The sequence below is a fragment of the Zonotrichia leucophrys genome, chromosome 19, assembly GCF_028769735.1.
Source record: "Zonotrichia leucophrys gambelii isolate GWCS_2022_RI chromosome 19, RI_Zleu_2.0, whole genome shotgun sequence".
NCBI classification, from domain to species: domain Eukaryota; kingdom Metazoa; phylum Chordata; class Aves; order Passeriformes; family Passerellidae; genus Zonotrichia; species Zonotrichia leucophrys.
The window spans coordinates 7,195,000-7,213,023 of record NC_088188.1 but is presented as its reverse complement, the minus strand read 5'-3'; the positions used below and the strand labels follow the sequence as shown (position 1 = coordinate 7,213,023).

The 18,024-nt window shown below is 48.4% G+C and overlaps 2 protein-coding genes across 4 annotated transcripts in view; both read left to right on the top strand.

Moving 5' to 3' along the window:
- Positions 1–379: 379 nt before the first annotated feature.
- ERAL1 (Era like 12S mitochondrial rRNA chaperone 1) lies at positions 380–5,532 on the top strand. The gene is made up of 11 exons (XM_064729476.1): positions 380–504; positions 683–907; positions 1,019–1,146; positions 1,220–1,297; positions 1,432–1,478; positions 1,826–1,887; positions 2,273–2,385; positions 2,816–3,202; positions 3,592–3,741; positions 3,986–4,066; positions 4,278–5,532. The coding sequence occupies exons 1-11, from the start codon at positions 417–419 to the stop codon at positions 4,398–4,400; spliced, it is 1,482 nt and encodes a 493-aa protein (XP_064585546.1). The 5' UTR covers positions 380–416; the 3' UTR covers positions 4,401–5,532.
- Positions 5,533–6,753: 1,221 nt separating this feature from the next.
- FAM222B (family with sequence similarity 222 member B) overlaps positions 6,754–18,024 on the top strand; it is a 36,174-nt gene continuing 24,903 nt past the window's right edge. The window contains exon 1 of one of the 3 annotated variants that reach the window (XM_064729410.1): positions 6,754–6,837. Coding sequence is in view for 1 of the 3 variants with exons in the window: in XM_064729409.1 (XP_064585479.1) it covers positions 17,925–17,931 (7 nt within the window). In the remaining 2 variants the exon portion in view is untranslated. Of the gene's footprint in view, positions 6,838–17,799; positions 17,932–18,024 lie in introns of those variants that run through there. The other 2 variants (XM_064729408.1, XM_064729409.1) reach the window with 2 other exon arrangements.

Below are 18,024 nucleotides of genomic sequence, written 5' to 3'. Positions count from 1 at the left end.
CCAGGGGCACTGGTGACACTGAGGGGGCACGGGTGACACTGGGGTGGCACTGGAGGGGCAGTGGTGACAGCGGTGACATCGGGAGCGCTGGTGACACTAGTGACACTGGGGGGGTACTGGTGACACTGAGGGGACATCGGTGACACTGAGGGGGCATTGGTGACACACTGGTGACTCCGGTGACCCCGGTTGCGCTGTGACCCCACGGTGCCGCCTCCTGCACCCCGCGGTGCCGCCAGCAGAGGGCGCTCCCGAGCCCCGCCCTGCCCCGCCGGCTCCCGGCCGTTTCCATCCCACAATTCCCCGCGGCCCCGCGGCGCTCTGGCCCCGCGCTCGCGCTCTCTGTGCCCCCCACGCTGTTCGCCAATGGGCGCGGGCACCGCTCCCCTTCCCGGCGTGCCCCGCGGCTCGCCAACATGGCGGCTCCCATGGCCGCGGCCGCCGCCCGGGCCGCGCTCTGGGCCGCCGGTGCCGCTGTGGCGGGGCCGCTCCGGTTGCGAGCAGGTGCGCTGGGGTCACGGGGGTACTCTGGGGGCGGTTGTATGCGGGAGGTGGCGGGCGGGACGCCAAGAGGCCGTGTGGTGGGGTGAGCGCTGCCCAGACGCTGCGTGTGGAGAAGGCGACCCACGCGAGCTTGGTGTATTTTAGGGATGTTCTTGATATATTCGGTGTTTTCTTTCAGCTCGCCTCCCGGGGAGCCGCTGGAACGCGAGCGGCTCGGCGCTGGAGAGGATCCTGAGTGTTCCCAGCTGGTGCAGCAGGAGCAGCTCGGCCCTGGGAAGGATCCCGAGTGTTCCCAGCCGCTGGAACGGGAGCAGCTCGGCCCTCGGGAGCCTCCTGGGCATCCCGGCCGAGGCCCCGCCCGCCGCTCTGGGCCAGCACCCGCCGCCCGTAGCCACCGACAAAGGTGAGTGGTGACAAAGGTGGGTGATGGCAGCTGCCGCGCCGCCCCACGGCTATCCTGTATCCTGACCCCCCGAGGGTTTGGCACCAACCGAGCTCCTCCTTTCCCCGGCAGAGGAGCAGAAACGCCTCCTGGAGCATCGGCCCGACCAGCCCCCGCAGCCCAGGGTGCTGAGGATCGCCATCATCGGCGCCCCCAACGCCGGGAAATCCACGCTCTGCAACCAGCTCCTGGGCAGGAAGGTGAGGCTGGGGGGCAGCTCAGGCTGTTTCCTGTTTTTTTGGCTGTATAACATGTTTAATTAATTCCCTGCAGGTTTTCCCAGTCTCCAAGAAGGTGCACACCACCCGCTGCAAGGCCCGGGGTGTCATCACACACGAGGACACGCAGCTGGTGAGTCCTGGGGACCAAGGGCAGCATTTGCTCATCTATGTCCCCTGGGATCACCTCTCACTGCACAAATATGGGGTTTTGCCCTGAGCTCTCACTGCTGGCAAGCTTGAAACGTTTATTTTTCCTTTTCCTAGATCATTCTGGACACGCCTGGCCTCACAAACCCCTTAAAAGCCAAAAGGTACCTCCCCTGGGGTGGGGAGGGGGCTATGTGCTGCCTAGCAAAATAAAACAGGAATGTGATTTTCAGTGTGCAAAGTTTGTAAAACAGGAGTGAGCTGAATGCATATTTTTAGCCTTATTTTGCTTTCCAATAATTTTTTTGTTGTAATTTCAGTAGCACACAGAGCCTGTGATGTCCCTTGAGCCTTTTTGTGTGTGGTTCTGTGTATCTGCACATGGCAAGGGATGTCACAACCCCTAAAGCAGCTGAAATGAGGGAAAACACTGTTTTCCCCCTGGTTTGAGAGGGAGGAACACAATTATAATGAAGTATGTCTGGTTTATTCATTTGTATTTGTGTTTCAGGCATAATTTAGATGAAGCCATGCTGACAGACCCGTGGGACAGCATGAAACATGCAGATTTAGGTGGGTTTTCAACTCTTTTTGCATCAAACCAAATCCCTTTTTGGCACACAGGTTCCCAGCTGTGGTGTCTGGGTGTTTGCTGGCAGCCCAGGCAGAACAGGGAAGGAAGGGCAGAGAAAAGATCTGGAATATTGAGCTGAGAGGGGATAAGAACTGCCTGGTGCCAAGGGGAGCCACTTTGGGTTCATAATTGGGCTTGGATGTTGAGATTTAGCACGTGTGATGTCATTAGGGTGACATGGGTAAGCTGCATTTTTAGTGTTTTCAATAAAATCCTTCTTTTTGTGCCCCTCCTGAGGAGGGGAGTGACCACAGACTGTAAAGCTGCAAGTGAACATTCTGGAAAATGTGGATTCATCCTTTTTCCCTCCCTCTTTCCTGGCAGTCCTGGTTCTGGTGGATGTGTCAGATCACTGGACAAGGAACTCTCTGAGCAAGGAGGTGCTCAGGTGCCTGTCTCAGTTCCCCCACATCCCCAGCGTGCTGGTCCTGAACAAGGTAAACCCTGCTTGTTCTTCTTCAGGCACCACCTGGCTCAGCACTGATGGGTTTTGGGTCCCTGGTGTGTTAAAGGACACTCCAGAATATCGAGGGGTGTGTGTACCCATTAAAAGCAGAATCATCCTTGAATTTGTGCTGCTGTCTGGGGGTTAAATCCATCTGGGAAGAGGAGCCAGGTGAGCCAGGGAGGATCTCAGCAGAGCTGACAGGTTCTCAGTGCTTGGGCAAACTGTGCTGGCACAAAACTGTGCCAGTTTTGGCCTCTGGTCACAAAACTGCCCTGTCCTGCAGCAGCTGCTTCCCTGGCTGGTTTCCTGTATCTCCTTCAGACCCAGGGCCCAGCTGCCCACCTCATTTAGGATAAATCTTCTTTAGGATAAATAATTTTCTCTTTAGGATAAATAATTTTCTCTCTCTCTGCCTTCAGGTGGATGTACTAAAGAAGAAGTTTCTCCTGCTGGAAATAGCAACTGACCTGACAGAGGGGATTGTAAATGGAAAGAAACTGGAAGTGAAATCTTCATCTAAACAGGATTCTCGTTCTTCAGTAAAGCTTCCCCTTCATCCCACTCAGGCTTCTCCACCTGAGAGCAAAGTGCCAGGGTCTCCCTGTGGGCAGGAGAGGAATCAGGCCCAGGAGGGCTCTGGTTTGGACAGGAGCAGTGATGCTGGGGGTGCTGGGCACCCTCTGGGCACAGGGGAAGGCCCAGAGCACCATGGACCCAAGGATCTGAAGGACATGAAAGGCTGGCCACACTTCCAGGAGATCTTCATGCTGGCAGCTCTGCGTGGGGAGGAGGTGGATACACTCAAGGTAACTCCAGTCTGAATTGTGTCACACCTGGGACTGGGGTGGGAGCCTCAGCTTCTGTTCCTGGCCTGGATGGGGGGAAAATGTCATGTGTCGATGTGGGATGTGTCCCTGCTGCACCTGCAGAGTTTTCTGTACAAAACTCTCACCTGGGGCTCTCCCAACAGCAGCTTGGAGCAACAAGGAATCCACCCAGTGCTGTCTGTGAGCTCCAGGGCTTCTGTGTGACACACACAGCCCCAGGGAGGGATGTCACAGCTTCCCTTCCTCCTGCCCCTGCCCAAAACCCCAAACCACTGCCCCAGTGCCAGGCCAGCAGCAGTGCCCTCCCTGCAGGGGCAGCTCAGGGGAGGTGGCACCGTGTGGGTGACACTGGGGTGCTGTGCCCACAGAGGTACCTCCTGATGCAAGCCAAGCCAGGCCCCTGGGAGTTCCACAGCGAGGTCCTGACCAGCCAGTCACCCCAGGAGATCTGTGATAACATCATCAGGGAGAAGCTCCTGGAGTACCTGCCCCTGGAAGTGCCTTATGGAGTGTCTCAGGTGGGAATGTGCCCAGGCAGACTCAGCCATGAGCTGCTTTATTGGGAATTTTGGGCTGTGTGATGAGAATCCCTTTGTTTGGATTCTGCCAGACCCTGTGGGGTGACTCAGTACTTGTAAGTGTGCCCTAAGACCCTTTCTGTGTGTGAAGGAGCCCCCTTTGTGTGCTGGAGTATCCAAGGGAGGGGTGCTGGGGGCTCCTGAGGGATTTCCAGGATTGCTGAGTGCTCCATTGCTGTGCCAGGTGACACACGTGTGGGAGGAAGGAGAATGTGGGGAGCTCCTCATCGTGCAGAGCCTCCTGGTGCCCAGGGAGTCTCACAAGGTGAGTGAAGGAAGGAAGATGGGGTGCTGGGGAGGGTGAAGGGAGGTTCCCCAAATCCATCCTTGCTGTGCTCCCTTCTCCCTCTCCTTTGTACCCAGTACTGGCAGCTGTGTTGCCTCATGGTTTAATGCTGGAATTTCCCTCATTGTTTCTGTGGCTGCACCGTTGTCCTGGGTGAGTTTGGTGATGTTCTCTCTGGGTTTTAACACAGAGGATGTTGATTGGAAGAGGAGGAAAGGTCATCAGCAGGATTGCTCAGGAGGCTGGCCAGGACCTGATGAACGCTTTCCTGTGTGAGGTGCGCCTGAAGCTCAAGGTGGAGGTGAAGGGTTGAGCACCTGGTGTGTTTTAACAGCCCTTGAACTCTGATCATGTGGAGAAACCAGTCCTGGGGGTGTTCTGGCACCTTTGTTGGATGATGGAGTTACTACCATGGGCTGAAGTGGAATATATTATTCTTTGGGAGAACAGCCCAAACTGAAATAAAATCTCCAGACTTCCTATGGCATCTGGCCTGGGGACAGACACTGGAGAATCAGCTGCACCCATGATTCTGGTGCTGCATTCCCAGAGCTGCCCCCACTTCTTTTGGGCTGTGTCTCATGTCCTTGCTCTCAGGGGTTTGTATGTGGGAGTTCAGGAGCATCTCCTGCCTTGGAGCAAACAAAGGGTGGCAGTGAAGCATTATCAGCACATGTTTGTAATCCCTTCTGAAGGCTGAATCGTGGTCACACAGGGGGATGAGGCCACCCCAGCCCAGCTGATGGTCTCATGTTGGCTTTTCTCCCTGCCCTGCTGAAGCTGGTGGGTGCAGGGAGTTGGTTTTAAGGGTTTGCTGGCAGCTGGAACATCTGTAATGCCTGGCTGGCTTGTCTGTCATGAAAAACCAGCATGGACCCACTCTTTAGGAGTTCAAGTAGTTTATTCTATCACTTACTTCCAAGTCTTCACTCTTTGCACCAGGGTCACAGGTAGAAACACAGCAGCTGTTGCAGCTAAAGAAAATCCCAAAGTGGGAAGAGCAGCAGGTTCTGCAGCTCAGGTGTAACAGAGAGTACCTGGCACCACATATGTGTCCCTGGGCCTGGTGTTTGGGGCTTGTTTTATCCCTTTGTCAGGTGTTTGGAGCACTGGGTACCTTCCTGCCAGAAATCCAGGTAATCCAGTTCTAAATTAACATCCCTGAGGGAAGAAAATCCCAACAGGGAAGAGATTGGGAAGGGTCTGGAACCCAAACCTGCTCAGCCCCTTGTCCCTCTCTGGTGCACTGTGAAAGAGATGTTTTAGAAGAAGTGATTCTTCTGCTGAAGAATTCTCTCTGGAATGTGAGATAACTGAAAACTGGGTTGGGAACCCTGCACAGAGTGTATGTCCTTGTTCCCCAGGAGCAGGGGGTGCTGTGCTCCCTTCAATGCTGCTGTCCAACTTTTGTATTTCCCTTGCAATAAAATGAGGTCCCAGCACAAGTGATTGTTCTCTCCTTTATTCCTCGCTGGCAGCCTGACCTCACAGCCACCACCTTCCCTCTGGTTTATTCCAGCTCAAACCAGGGCACTTTGATGTCATTCCTCCTTCCCAGCTGAGCTTAGATCCCATTTTCTGAGCTGAGGCTTGTGAAGGTTGCACCTTGTGGGGGAAGAGCTGGGTAGGCAGGGTTGGAGGGGTCTCATGGCATGGGGCACAAGGGGAAGCTGTCCCCTCTGTGTGGCCGTGTCAGGGTCACCCTGTGCTGCCCCAGAGCTCCATCCCAGGCTGCTTCTAGGGATGGAGCTGAATGCCCAGAGCAACAGTGGGGGCAGTGGAAATTCTCTTGGCATGGCAAGGGTTGAGTGTCACCTTCCTGACCTGCAGCTCCTTAATGAGCTTTGAGAATTAGGTTAATTATCCCATTGCAAGCCCATCGCAGGGGTGCAAATCCTCACTTCCCTGTGGGGAACAAACTTCCCCAAGGACTGACCCCAGCTGTGGGGGAAGGCGTCTGTTGAGACCTCCACGTGGGCAGCACTGGAGCTGTGGCAGAGCCACCTCTGTGTCCCCTCCCTGCCATGTTCCTTCACGTCCTCCCTGTGTCCCCACTGTGTCTCTCCCTGTTCCCCACATGTTCCCTTAACATCCTCCCATGTCCCCCAAGGTGTCCCCGCCGTGTCCCTTCCCTCATGGCCCCCAATGTCCCCCAGTGTGTCCCTGCCGTGTCCCCCCTCATACACCTCAATGTCCCCCAGTGTGTCCCTGCTGTGTCCCTTCCCTCATGCCCCCAGTGTCCCCCCCAGTGTCCCCCAGTGTGTCCCTGCCGTGTCCCCCCAATGTCCCCCCAGTATCCCCCAGTGTGTCCCTCCTACTGTCCCCCCATGTCCCCCAGTGTGTCCCTGCCGTGTCCCCCCTCATACTCCTCAATGTCCCCCAGTGTGTCCCTGCCATGTCCCTCCCTCATACCCCTCAATGTCCCCCCAGTGTCCCCCAGTGTGTTCCTGCCGTGTCCCCTCCTCATACCCCATAATGTCCCCCAATGTGCTCCCATGTCCCCGCTGTTCCCTGCAGTCCCCCCGGTTACCGGCAGGGGGCGGCGCGGCGCTGCCCCCCCCATTTCCCCCTCCCTCGCTCCCGTGGCCGCGGGGCCGCGCGTGCGCGGGGCGGGGCGGGCGGCGCGCGGGCCGCGCGTGCGCGGGGGCGGCTGCGCAGCCAGCACGGCCGGGGCGGGCGGCGGCGGCGGCGGCGGGGCCGGGCGGGCACAGCGGCGGCGGCGCCATGAGGCCCGGGCAGGGGCACCGAGAGTAAGTGCGGCACACGGCGGGAGCGAGGGCGCGGCCCCACCGTCACCTCCTCCTCATCGTCATCATCATCCCCCTACTCACAGCGCGGCGGGACCGCCGCGGTTCTTACCCCCCCCACCCCACCATTGTCCTTCCCGGGTGTCCCCTCCCCCCGGCCGCTGAGGCAGCCCCGGTGTGCCGACCCGCCCCCTGTCGCGACATACGCCGCCTGTCGCGACAGTCGCTCCCAGCCCGTCTCGCCGGGCTCTCCCCCGCTCAGCGCGGAGCTCCCAGGCCCCCCGGTAGCCCCGGCGCCCTCGTTACCTGTCCCCGGTACCGCGCACACGGCCCCGGATCGCGATAGTGCGGCAGCTATCGCGACAGAAGGGCCGTCAGGGGGAAGGGGGGATTGCGGTCGCAGTGCGAGCACATCCTTTGTGTGATTCTTTCCCAAGAAAAGTGTCTTTCTGCGAGAGGCTCGCGGGCTGGTTTGGGCTGGAAGGGACCTCCCAGCCCATCTCTGCCACGGGCAGGGAACAGGTATCGCCAATAAATCATCCGCCGCTTTTATTCCCCACAAACCCATTTTCAAGTGCCTGAAGAAGAAGGAGAAGAAGAAGAAGAAAACTGCAGAGCTGGACTCCAGTTCTCAGTGCACTCGTGCAGCAAAGTGCTGAGATGGTTTTGGTTCTGCAGCGTGTGAACCTCCCCGACCAACACCTGCGAGGGCTCAGACGTCTCTCACCCTCCCCTGGTAGCTCTAGGTACAAGTTTAGGGTAAATCACAGATGCAGGTTGATAAGTTCAACCAGAATTTGTTCTGCTCACTTCTTCCTACAGTCCTTTATTTCTCCCTAGTCGCATTCTCAAGAAAATGCAAGTTTTTCTGGAAAACTTTTTTTGCAGCAATACTTTTTTTCCTCCTTATTGCACAAACCCGGTTCTTTGTTGCTCCGGTCGCTGCGGGAGAGGAGGGAGCTGGGAGCTCTCAGGAGATAAGGTTGGGTTCCTAAGTGATGTCATTTGTGCTGGAGCAACGGTGGTGACTTTGTGATGGAATAAATCCTCCTGGACGTGTTGGGGCTGTGTGATTGTGTGTGTGTGTGTGCACTGTGGAAACTTCGTCTGATTCAGCAACGGGCTGAGAAAATTCTGTGCTCCACAGGCAGTGAGGGAATAGAGTGATGAGAGTTGCATTTTCCTTTCAGCCTCTTTATTTCTGATCAGGGCTTTTAAAGAATTTGAGCTTGTTAGAGTGTGTTCATTTAGCAGTAGGGAAAGATGCTGTTCAAGGGTCTTACAGGTGTTGGAGGTGGGGAGAGCAGAGTTTTGCAGCCAGCAGCAGAGTGAAGGGTTCAGGGAGAGCTTTTAGGGGGGTCTGGTGTCCTGTAAAGCCAATCCAGAGGGTCTGGAAACTTGGAGAGGAAAAGCAGTGATAACAGAAAGCAAGCTTAAAGCAAATGCATTCACTATTAATTTTCAGCAGAGGAATGCTTGGATCAAAAGTAAGAGTCAGAGGGTAAGGTTTGCAATTAACACAGGATCTAAGCTTTCATGGAGAAATGCTTCCATAAAAGAAAGGCTATTTGTTTTCCAAATGATATTTACACGGGGTAGAATTTCTGAGGTGAAGAAATGAGAATTGCCCCTTGTCTGGGGGAGCACAGGTCGGGCAGGAGCTGCAAGAGGAGTTGATGAATTGGCTGTAATTCGCAGGCATCGCTTCAAATATTTTCAATATTTCTCAACTATTTTAAGAAGCTGTATTGAATTCCAGCCCAACCAGCCTGATAGTCTGGGGAGAGGAAGGATGCGTATTGCTGGAGCAAGAATTAAGCAAAAATAGATAAATCTGACATAATGGATGACAAGGGAAAGCTGATTGCTGAAAGATGCTGGCATGCTCTGTTTTTGCATGCTTGGCATATATTCTGTTGTGTTACATGGCTTTTGAAGTGTAAAAAAAAGAAAAAAAGAAAGAAATCTCATTTTGTGCTGAGATAAAAGAAAAAGCAGGTGCTTAAATTCTGTTAAGGATCAGCTTTGATTCTGACATGAAGTAGTGACCTCTCTTGCATTTACCCCCCTGTCATTTTGTGAACTTCTCAATTGAATAAATAATTCACTTAGCACCAAATAAATGCCATTTAATAAGATGGTATTTTTGATCCCCCTTTTCACTTCACATTGCAAACAGTTTCACACGTTTTCAGCTTGAGCACAGCCTGGGGTGCTATTTCTGTTAATAGCATTAAAAATATGTTGGAGAATGTCCACATAGTATTGTTTTTTCTCCAAATGTGAAATTAAGGAACCGTTGTGTTCTCTGCAGCTTGGATATTTGCCTTCATTTAAGCCTTATTTGTATTTGTTTCAAGTTGTCCTCTCAAGATAAGCTTTTGTATCTGTGCTTGCTTCTGGGAATTGTTGCCAGATCAAGAGAAGTGAGGATTTTTGTCAAGGACTGAAGTATCTATCTCTATTTCCCAGAAGCTGATACAATGTGCAGGAGCCTCAGCTTGCTGAAACGCCTGGATGTGGGATAGAAACTTTTATCAGTGCTTCCAGTGCAATATTTTACTTTTTCACATTGGTTTGTCCGTTCATTTTTCATTCTTCTTCATTTTTGACCATGACTTGTTACTGGCCAGCACACAGAGATGGGGAGAGGAGGAAATAGAAAGTTTTGAGTTTTGCCCTGGCTGGCCTCACCCCAAAAACCTCCATCACCAAAACCTTTTATATCCTGTGTATTCCTGGCTCACTCATCTTTGGTGAGGCAACAGTGAGAGGAGAGTCACAGATTTATGAAGTGACTTGCAGGATTCTGGGATTTATGGAGTTGCTAAATACACCAGCCAGGACATAGCCACAGCCTGATTTGTTTGAGTTATTTAACAGATGATCAGCACTTTTAAATAATTGCTTTAAGAACATGCAGTTCACTGAAATGCTACACCCAGCAGGTGAGTAACAGGTCACTCTGTTGTGTAGTAATATACTCACTCTTCAGAGGCTGCTTTTGGGGTAAGATTCCCCTGAGGATGAGTAAAACTTTCACAATTTTCTTCATCTGTAATGAGTCCATCACCCCACCCTTTCCAATTTTCAGCATTTGAGATGTTTAAACAATTTAAAACGTTCTCAAACTAGGAAGTGAAGTGAGTAATTGAATTTTTTATTCCTTGTGTGGTATGCCACATTCCCATTTTCCCATTGTATTTTGTGACTCGTGTTGAAATCTTTTACCACACAGATCTTGGAGCAATTTTTTCTGTTAATTACAGATTGTTACTTTGACTGTGAATGCTAAAATGAGTTTGTCACATTATTAATCTTTGTACTTTCAAGGAAAAAAAAAGCTTTCCAAATACCGATTGAGGAACAGAGCTCCTGAACAGGCATTCTGCTGGCTGACATCCAGAAAAGTTGTTCTGAACTTTACCCAAAGATATTTTTCCAAGGGGTTGTAATCTTTCAAAAGCTGATTTTACTGTCCAAGCAGGGCATAGCTTGTCCTACACCAGGAGCTGACAGACGCCTCTGTGTTCATCTACTGCTGGTTCCTGGGTTTTTAGTGATTTGATTTAAATGAACACTTAAAAAGCCAGCAGCTGTAGCTCATGGCTGATCCAACCTCATAGATCCTGTAGGAAATTAGGAAAAGGTCCCTTTTCCTTATTTCAGCACATTCTGTCTGGGTGTCCCTCCACACCTCCCCACTCATTTTGTATTTGTTCTGTGTTTGCTATAATTATTCCCCCATTGTGCTTCAGAATTATTCTTGGTTTATGTATTCCCATTGCTTAACTTGTTTATGCTGTGTGTGTGAGGATTAGTCCAAGCTTCCAGGGTTTATGAGGAAAATGGTGATATTCCATTCTTGGAAGAATTTCTCAGGAATGCAGTTTGGCTGCAGCGTGGATTTGGTAGGGAATAGTGGGGGTGTAACTCTGGGGGATGAAAACTGGGAAAGATTTTTCATGTGAGTTCCCAAGTCCCGTGCAGGGATTCTGGAGTGCCTGGAATGTGTGGAGCACTGGGTTGTTGATGTATTTAGAGATAAGTGAACTGTTCCAGGCTTTTAAATAGATGCATTGATGGGTGTACTAGGGGGAAATGTTTTAGAAAACAGGTTCTGTGTAAAAGCAACACTTCTGAGACAAACCTTTAAGTAAATTCTGCTGAATTAGGTGACACATCCTGCCTGCAGCAGGTGTGGGTCCTGTAGGATGTTCAGTGGGCAAGGAGTGCTAACATTTAATTTCTTACGGTGTCTGTAGTAAAGGTGATGCAGAAAAGGTGAACCATGAAAGTGCAGCTATTTTTAGTGTTAAAGGAAAAAAAAAGCAGCAGTCAGAAAATGATCTACTAAGTGATACATTGCTGACGTCTGTGGTGCAGCCAACCCAATTAAGGTGCCATATATTGTTTCCAGCAGGGTTCTGATTGTTTCTAATTTGGGAACCACGCGAGAGCAATGGAAATAGGTGAAACGCCGTGCTCTGCTCTGCAGAGTGATCTAGCATCCAGTTTCTCTGTCATTTCCCTCCTCATACTGGGACAGTCTCCCTGGCCTGGCTGAGGTGGGAGCCAGACATGCAAAAAATAATAAAATGCTCCTGTGTGTTTTTGTTGGTAAAATATCCCATAAGTCAGTGTTGAGCGCTGTGGATTATTTTCTCATTTCCTGCCCCCAGCACATCCTTTGCTGTATCCTGCTGTCCCTCTCCTTGCCTTCATGCTGTTAAACTTGGAGTGTGCCTGTTGGAGGATGTGTGTCTCACAGTCCTGCCCTTTCCTGTGCCTGTCCCTTGCCACTCATTTTGTTCCTCTCTGCGGACAGTTGCTGCATGGAAAACACTTCAAAAATACTGTAAGGTGACTGTCTTGAGCCAATACCACATATATCTGTGTATATATGTATAGATCTAGTTTAAATTCTGTTGGAAGGAAATCTTTGTATGAACCTTTTTCAAAAAATTACGCAGATGCTCCCACTCTCTGGAGTAAACTTCCTCCTCTGCTTATCTTTTTTTAAACCTGGGATGAAAAACAGCTTGTCTTCTTAACATCTGGAAAAGGGAGCCCTTCATGCCTACTTTATATTCTTTTATCCAGCATTGTTCTTCATTCATCCTTCTGTTCTGGCACTGGTTTTCTTAATTTGTTGTCTTCTAAGCTGGAGGAATGTCATGTGCTTTGGCTTTGTTGTGGACAGGGAAAATTAGGGATTTGCTTGCCCTTCACTTCCAGCTCATCACTGTTCTGATTCTGGGCTGGTTTTTATTTTCTTCAGCTACAGCAAAGCCCTCAGCTTTTGCCTGGAATGGGTGGTGTGTTCCTGGAGCTGGTAATTCGTGCATCCCTTGACTTTAAATTGTTCACAGCTCTGCTGAGCATTTGTGAATGAGTGTGGAGGAAAATCAATATATGAAAAAGCCAGAGTAGGGGAGGGAAAACAGCTCTTGCAGCACCTTTTCCTGGTCACACCATTGCCTGATTTAGTTTTTGTGTCTGCGAACTCTTTAGTGTTTAAATTTAGAAATGGATTGTTTTGGAACAAGTCACTTTTGAGATCGTTTCCAGGAGATTTGTGTGTAATTTAATCCCATTCAGGTTTGCTGCTCTCTGATCTGCTTGTTCTGCAAGACTTCAGGTTCTCTATTTCCCTGTGCCTCTCCCACTATATTCTGCAAATCTGTTGGGGTTTTTTTCCAGTCAAAACTGCAGCAGCATTTATGAATCCTTTTGTACCTTTTCTGTTCCCTGTTTCTATTCATTGACTAAGTGGTGTTTCTTACATTAACCTGGAGGTTTAAAAAAATGTAACTTCATTGTCTCTGAAGGATCTCATTAGTGATTATTATTCAAATACTCTAGAAATTGAATGTGTGTACTTTAAAAATTAGCCTGAATAATATATTTAGTATTTCTGCTGTATATTCTCTTATGTTTACTGTTAATTTCCAACACTGCTTAGTTTAGTATTTCAGGGCATCTTTTTATTTAGAGCTTATCAATGAGTGAAGTTGCTGATGAAGAATAAAAAAATTTCTTCTCAGAATGTGACAGTCCAACATAACATCTCAACCTCTTGAATTTGAGACAGGAAAGAATTAAGATTTTTCCATACTTCCATCTAGTGTGCATGAGGGAAATTGCATCCATGGCTAAAATCCCAGCCTAGCAGTTCCAGTTGGGCAGGGATCATCATCCACTGGTCTTTGTTAAGCAGTTACTGCTGATGAAGTGACAGGTTTGGGATCAGAGCATTTATGTGGTGCTACCTTTGTGATGTCCATAAAATGGTGACGTGTGAAGTTTGAGAAAAATCACCTTTCACCATGTGGTGTTCGTGCTCTCCTCCACTGTGTTCTGCTCTATTTACTTGTCACTCCGTGCTAGGATTTCAGCTGCTTGATTTATGAATTATTGCTATTGAAATAAAATTAAAGTGGCTGTTCAGTTATTTAAGAGCCAATTAAATCTGATTTTATTCTGATGTAACATTTCCAGTGAAAGGGCATAAAACGCAGTCTGTGGGGGAAAGTTAGATCTAAAAATGGTTAGTGTTTATTTTTTATAATCTGTCCTTTCAACAGCTTGACTTGGCAAATAAAATCCTTTGCAATCTCACAGCAGTGACTGCAGATGTTAGAAGTTGCTCTGTATAAGAAAATAAAACAGGTTTGGTGTTTTCAGTGATCCTGTATAAACCTTTAGCTGTGGCTGCTGGTTGGAGAATATATCCAGCCAGGGGAGAGGAATTTGCAAAGCTTTTGGAGAATATAATTTATTTACCAGCCTTTGGTGACTTTGAAAGGTAGAAACAAAGGGTCTTTTGGGACAAACCTTTCTCACTTCATGGGCTGTGCTGTCCTGAGGGATCAATGTTAGAATTAGTTGAGTTTCCAGTATCAGATTGTGCTAATTACTGCGAGGTGCCTGCTCACAGGGGACACTCAGGACGAGATGCTTTGAGCCCAAGAACCTCATTCATGGGTCATGAGTGTTGTATTGGAGAGCCAAATTCACCCTTAAAAATCTGCTGGGGCATGGGCGTTCTAAAAAACTGAAGTCACCACAAAATATCCTGCCAAGACTTGTAGTCCTGAATTTAAATAGCAATAAACACAGCAAGTGGAGAATGAGCAGGTACTTTTCATTACATATGGCAATTAAAATGTGTCTCTGGGTAGTGGTGTTTCCTACTAGGGGAAATGACAGAGCAAATCCCAGTTTTATTCTGACAATTTCACACTGTACATGATATCTTCTGTGGGCATGGAGGGTGCTGGCTGAGCCTGTTTCAATATGAAGAGCCTGGTTTGCCTTATTTTTTTTTTATTAAAAATAAATCATATTGATGTGGATGTAATTTTATTTGTGACTAGACAAGCCTGCACTAGCCAGCTCTCAGGTTTGTGGCGTCTGTCTCCAACAAGATCATAGATATGGAGAAAATGATTTATTTTAGTATCCAGTGCTCAGATAAAACTCTGGTTTTGTGCAGATGGCACTGAAAGGATAACACAGAGCTCGGACAAATTTGTATAAAGCACCATGTATTTCTGCTAGAAACCAAATCTCCAGTACATCAGTAATATTGAGGTTTATATTTTTGTAACCTGTTTTTTATTTTTTTTTTTTGGTGTATATTAATTAATTACTGAGTGTAGAGGTTGGTGGGGATGGTGTGCTCTGATCTGGCTGCTCTGTGCATCTTGGTGGGTTTTTCCAGCTGCCCACCCTGGCGCTCTGCAGAGCTGCTGGGAATTGTCTGGTTGATCTTGGAGAATGCTTTGGGGTTTTGGAATGGAAAGCGTGTCAGAGTGTGAGGGTGCTCAGCGTTTTGGAGAGGGTTGGAGATGGCCCAGGTGTTTGGGAGGGACCAGCTCCTCCCTCAAAGGCTTTTATAAAACACTTTAGTAGAGCTCAATCAAATTCTGATAGCGGCACTAATTCTAAATAAGTGTTTGCTAAACAACGTTAATGGATTTAAAATGTTTTTAGGAATAGTTATTAGTCCTTCAGTCTCGTATGGTGAAGGGAGTTTTGTCTCGATGGGGGGCTGCCATTTTAATGCTTCCTGGCAGGAGGCCTATTTTGATCATGCAAATTAGGTTGGAAAAAGTAGGCTAAGCCATTAAAAAGTAGGAGAGATCATGAAATTTTAAATTTTTAAGGTGACTGTTTTTCTAATTATTAACATTTTTTGTTATCATCGTTCACATATGTCACTTCATTTCCCTTAATTCTCGTGTCCTCATCCCTTAACTCTGACAGCCCCAGTGCTGGTTGCTCTTGCATCCACCACTCCAAATGGAAGCCTCAGTCCATTGGCTATTTTATTCCCAGCAAGGTGCTTGGAAATATTGCCACGTGGTGTGTTTTGCTGTATAATTAGAAATGCAGATACAGTCTTTTTACTTGCACCCATGGTTAATTTTTTCCCATTCCGTTAACATTAATAGGCACTGAAGGTTAAGCTTATGTAAATGCTGGATATTTGCAGGGTTGTTGTTGGCAATGGAATTCATTCTGGGAAGTGGGAAAGGGGCACATGGGTGAGATTTGGAGGCAGTGTCCAGAGAGGGCTGGATCTCAGGTGGGAAGACACCAGGGTTTTCATCAGGATCTCATCAGGGTTTCATTTTCCCCAGTTTCTTGGTAGAACAGGGTGACACAGCACTGATGGAACCCAGGGTCCCTCTGGGGTGTGGGGAAGAGCCCCCTGTTCCCTCCAGGAGCCCCATGGATCCTGCAGGAACCCTGCAGGAACCCATCCCTCACATCCTGCTCCTCTGGGCAACGAGTGCGTCAGCAAAGTAACTGCCTTGGTGCCCATGGGCTTGCAAGCTTCATTTAACCCTATTAATTTTTAATAGAAAATTAATATTAAGCCGGCATCCTTGGAACATGGCTTTGCCTGTGCTCAGAAAGACCCTCAGCTCGTGTTTGCTTTGGAGTGTTGGATCCTGCAGGAACAGGACCCTCCTGGAGCAGTTTGGGGCTGGGAGCAGAGGGATGCTGTCACCTTCAGCAGTTCCAGTGGCAGTGCCTTGTTGCACCTCAGTGATCACAAATGTTGGTTGGATTTCAGATCTCTCTCTCCAGAAGGGGTGTTGGGTGTGCCATGCATGGATAAACTGAGAGGAACTGGGCATTTCCAGCTAAAAGTGTGCAATAAATGTATTTGTGTCAATTATCACTGCGCTGACCCGACCTGAGTCTGAGGGGAAATGCCAGCAGTTGAGGGTCAATTTTACAGGGACTTCAGTAAATACTAATCTATTCAAATTTAGGGGTGATTTACAAAAAAAAGCCTATTTTTAATTGCCATTTTCAGCTTTGCTGCAGCTGATGTTCTGCAGCCTCCAGAACAGTAAACTCGAAACAGGAAGGTCGGCTCTTGGAGCTGATGGTATCTTTGTCCTTAAGAGAGATTCTGGGAAAGCAAGCTGCATTCCTTAGCTCTTGCAACCCTTTTTAATTGTTTTTTCTCACAACCTTAGCCTGATCTTATCACCCTAGTAATTGTTGCATCATATTTGCTTTATTGTCCCTGCTGGGATGCCAGATAATTGCTTTATACCTTTTAATGGAAAGTGTTTGGGAAGTCTGTTACCTCTGGGACATAGATGAGCGGTGCTGCAACTATTGCAACAGTTGCATTTATCCCATTTTTCTGAAGCTGGATGGGAATCCAGCAGGAGAAGGCTTGGATGGCTGGCACCTTCTCTAGAATTGAGTAGCAGCCATAAAGTTACTTGGTGTTTTAAACCCCATCATAAAAGTAAAGCTGCCAGCTCTGCTGTGCCTTGTGTTTGGGTATATCTTATCTGCGGGAATATTCAGCCAGACTTTCCCTTATGAAGTAGTATTGTAGGGTATTAATTATTCATAGTCAGTTTAATTCTTCTTTCTTGCATATTTAATTGTAATAGCATGCTGTATGTCACAGTGATTTCCCAGAAGAACTGTACACCAAAGGCAAACCGTTCAGGTATATAGTCTTAAATACATCCGTGCTCTAATCTTTGTTGTTTAATTTTGGAGCAGAATGGGATATTATCAGATGTTTCTTGCAGGGAAACAATTATGCAAAATCATGATTTCACTTAATCTTTTCAGCTGAAATTTTCGAGCTGAAATAGCTGGTTTGATTTCCACTGATGACGTTTGCGTTGTCTTGCTTATTTTATGAGGAAAAAATGCTTAATGGGAGGGAGGACGTGACTTTTGTTTTCTTCTCTGTAGCGGGGGAGCCTTTATCAAAGACTTTGGAAGTGTCAATCGATTCCTTGCAGAAGATGAAGGAAGGGAATAAGATTTTTATTGAGTTTTTTCCAGTGATCAGAATAGCAATGCCAAATGCTTGTGTGATTAAGATTTTTTTTAAACTTTTTTTTTAACGACTGAGATGGGCTCTTAGTGCTTGATGTGAGAAAATATTGGAGGCACAGGAACTGCAAATGCATTGACAATTTGATTTGCATTACCCTCCTTCCAGAGCTGTTTCTCGCTTGTGAGACACTTGGTAAAGCCGAATCCCTCGTGTTTGGAGAGCAGGATTGTTCTCGGAGATTTACCGTAGGAGTTTAAACTTCTCAAAAATCTGTTTACAATGTGTCTGAACTGGAGCATAGAGGACACAGTAGAGACTGTTATCTGTTTACTGCTCAGATAAGGAGGTGGAATAGATTGCTGGCCTGTTTCTGAACTCTGCTTAATGAATGGTTGCTAGGCAAATTGCATCTCAATCAGCTTAATCCTCAAGATGTCATTTACAGGTCTGCTCTTTGTGAGGGCCAGAACCGTGCGCTTTCAAACTGCACAGGCCAGAAATTGCTAGCAAAGCAGCTTAGAATAGCTTGTTCAAAAATTCAGTGTACATGTGCTGCTGAGCTGCCCAATTTAAAGTGCCTGTTGTCGCAGGGCCGTCACTGCCTGGCCATGCGCGAGATGAGGCGTGCGGTGATAGACAGGAGGCAGCAGCATCCTTAGCACCGTTTCTGGATCAGCACAGCCCACACCACCACGTTTTGGCACTGGATTAACGTGAAAGAAAAGCGTTTCTAAATGGGGACCGCACTGCTGACGTGATGAAAGGTATTTCTGCTTGGGCTGAGTTCGCTCGGAGCCGGGTGCGATGTTGGGGTGCGTACGTGGGATGCAGTTAACAGGTGGGAATGGGAGCTGGTG

What these genes read in the sequence shown, in the direction of transcription:
- ERAL1 (XM_064729476.1), top strand. Translation starts at nt 417, where the DNA reads ATGGCGGCTCCCATGGCCGCGGCCGCCGCCCGGGCCGCGCTCTGGGCC. An exon ending in CACACGAGGACACGCAGCTG is followed by an intron (nt 1,298 to 1,431) that starts GTGAGTCCTGGG and finishes TCCTTTTCCTAG; the next exon opens with ATCATTCTGGACACGCCTGG. An exon ending in AACCCCTTAAAAGCCAAAAG is followed by an intron (nt 1,479 to 1,825) that starts GTACCTCCCCTG and finishes TTTGTGTTTCAG; the next exon opens with GCATAATTTAGATGAAGCCA.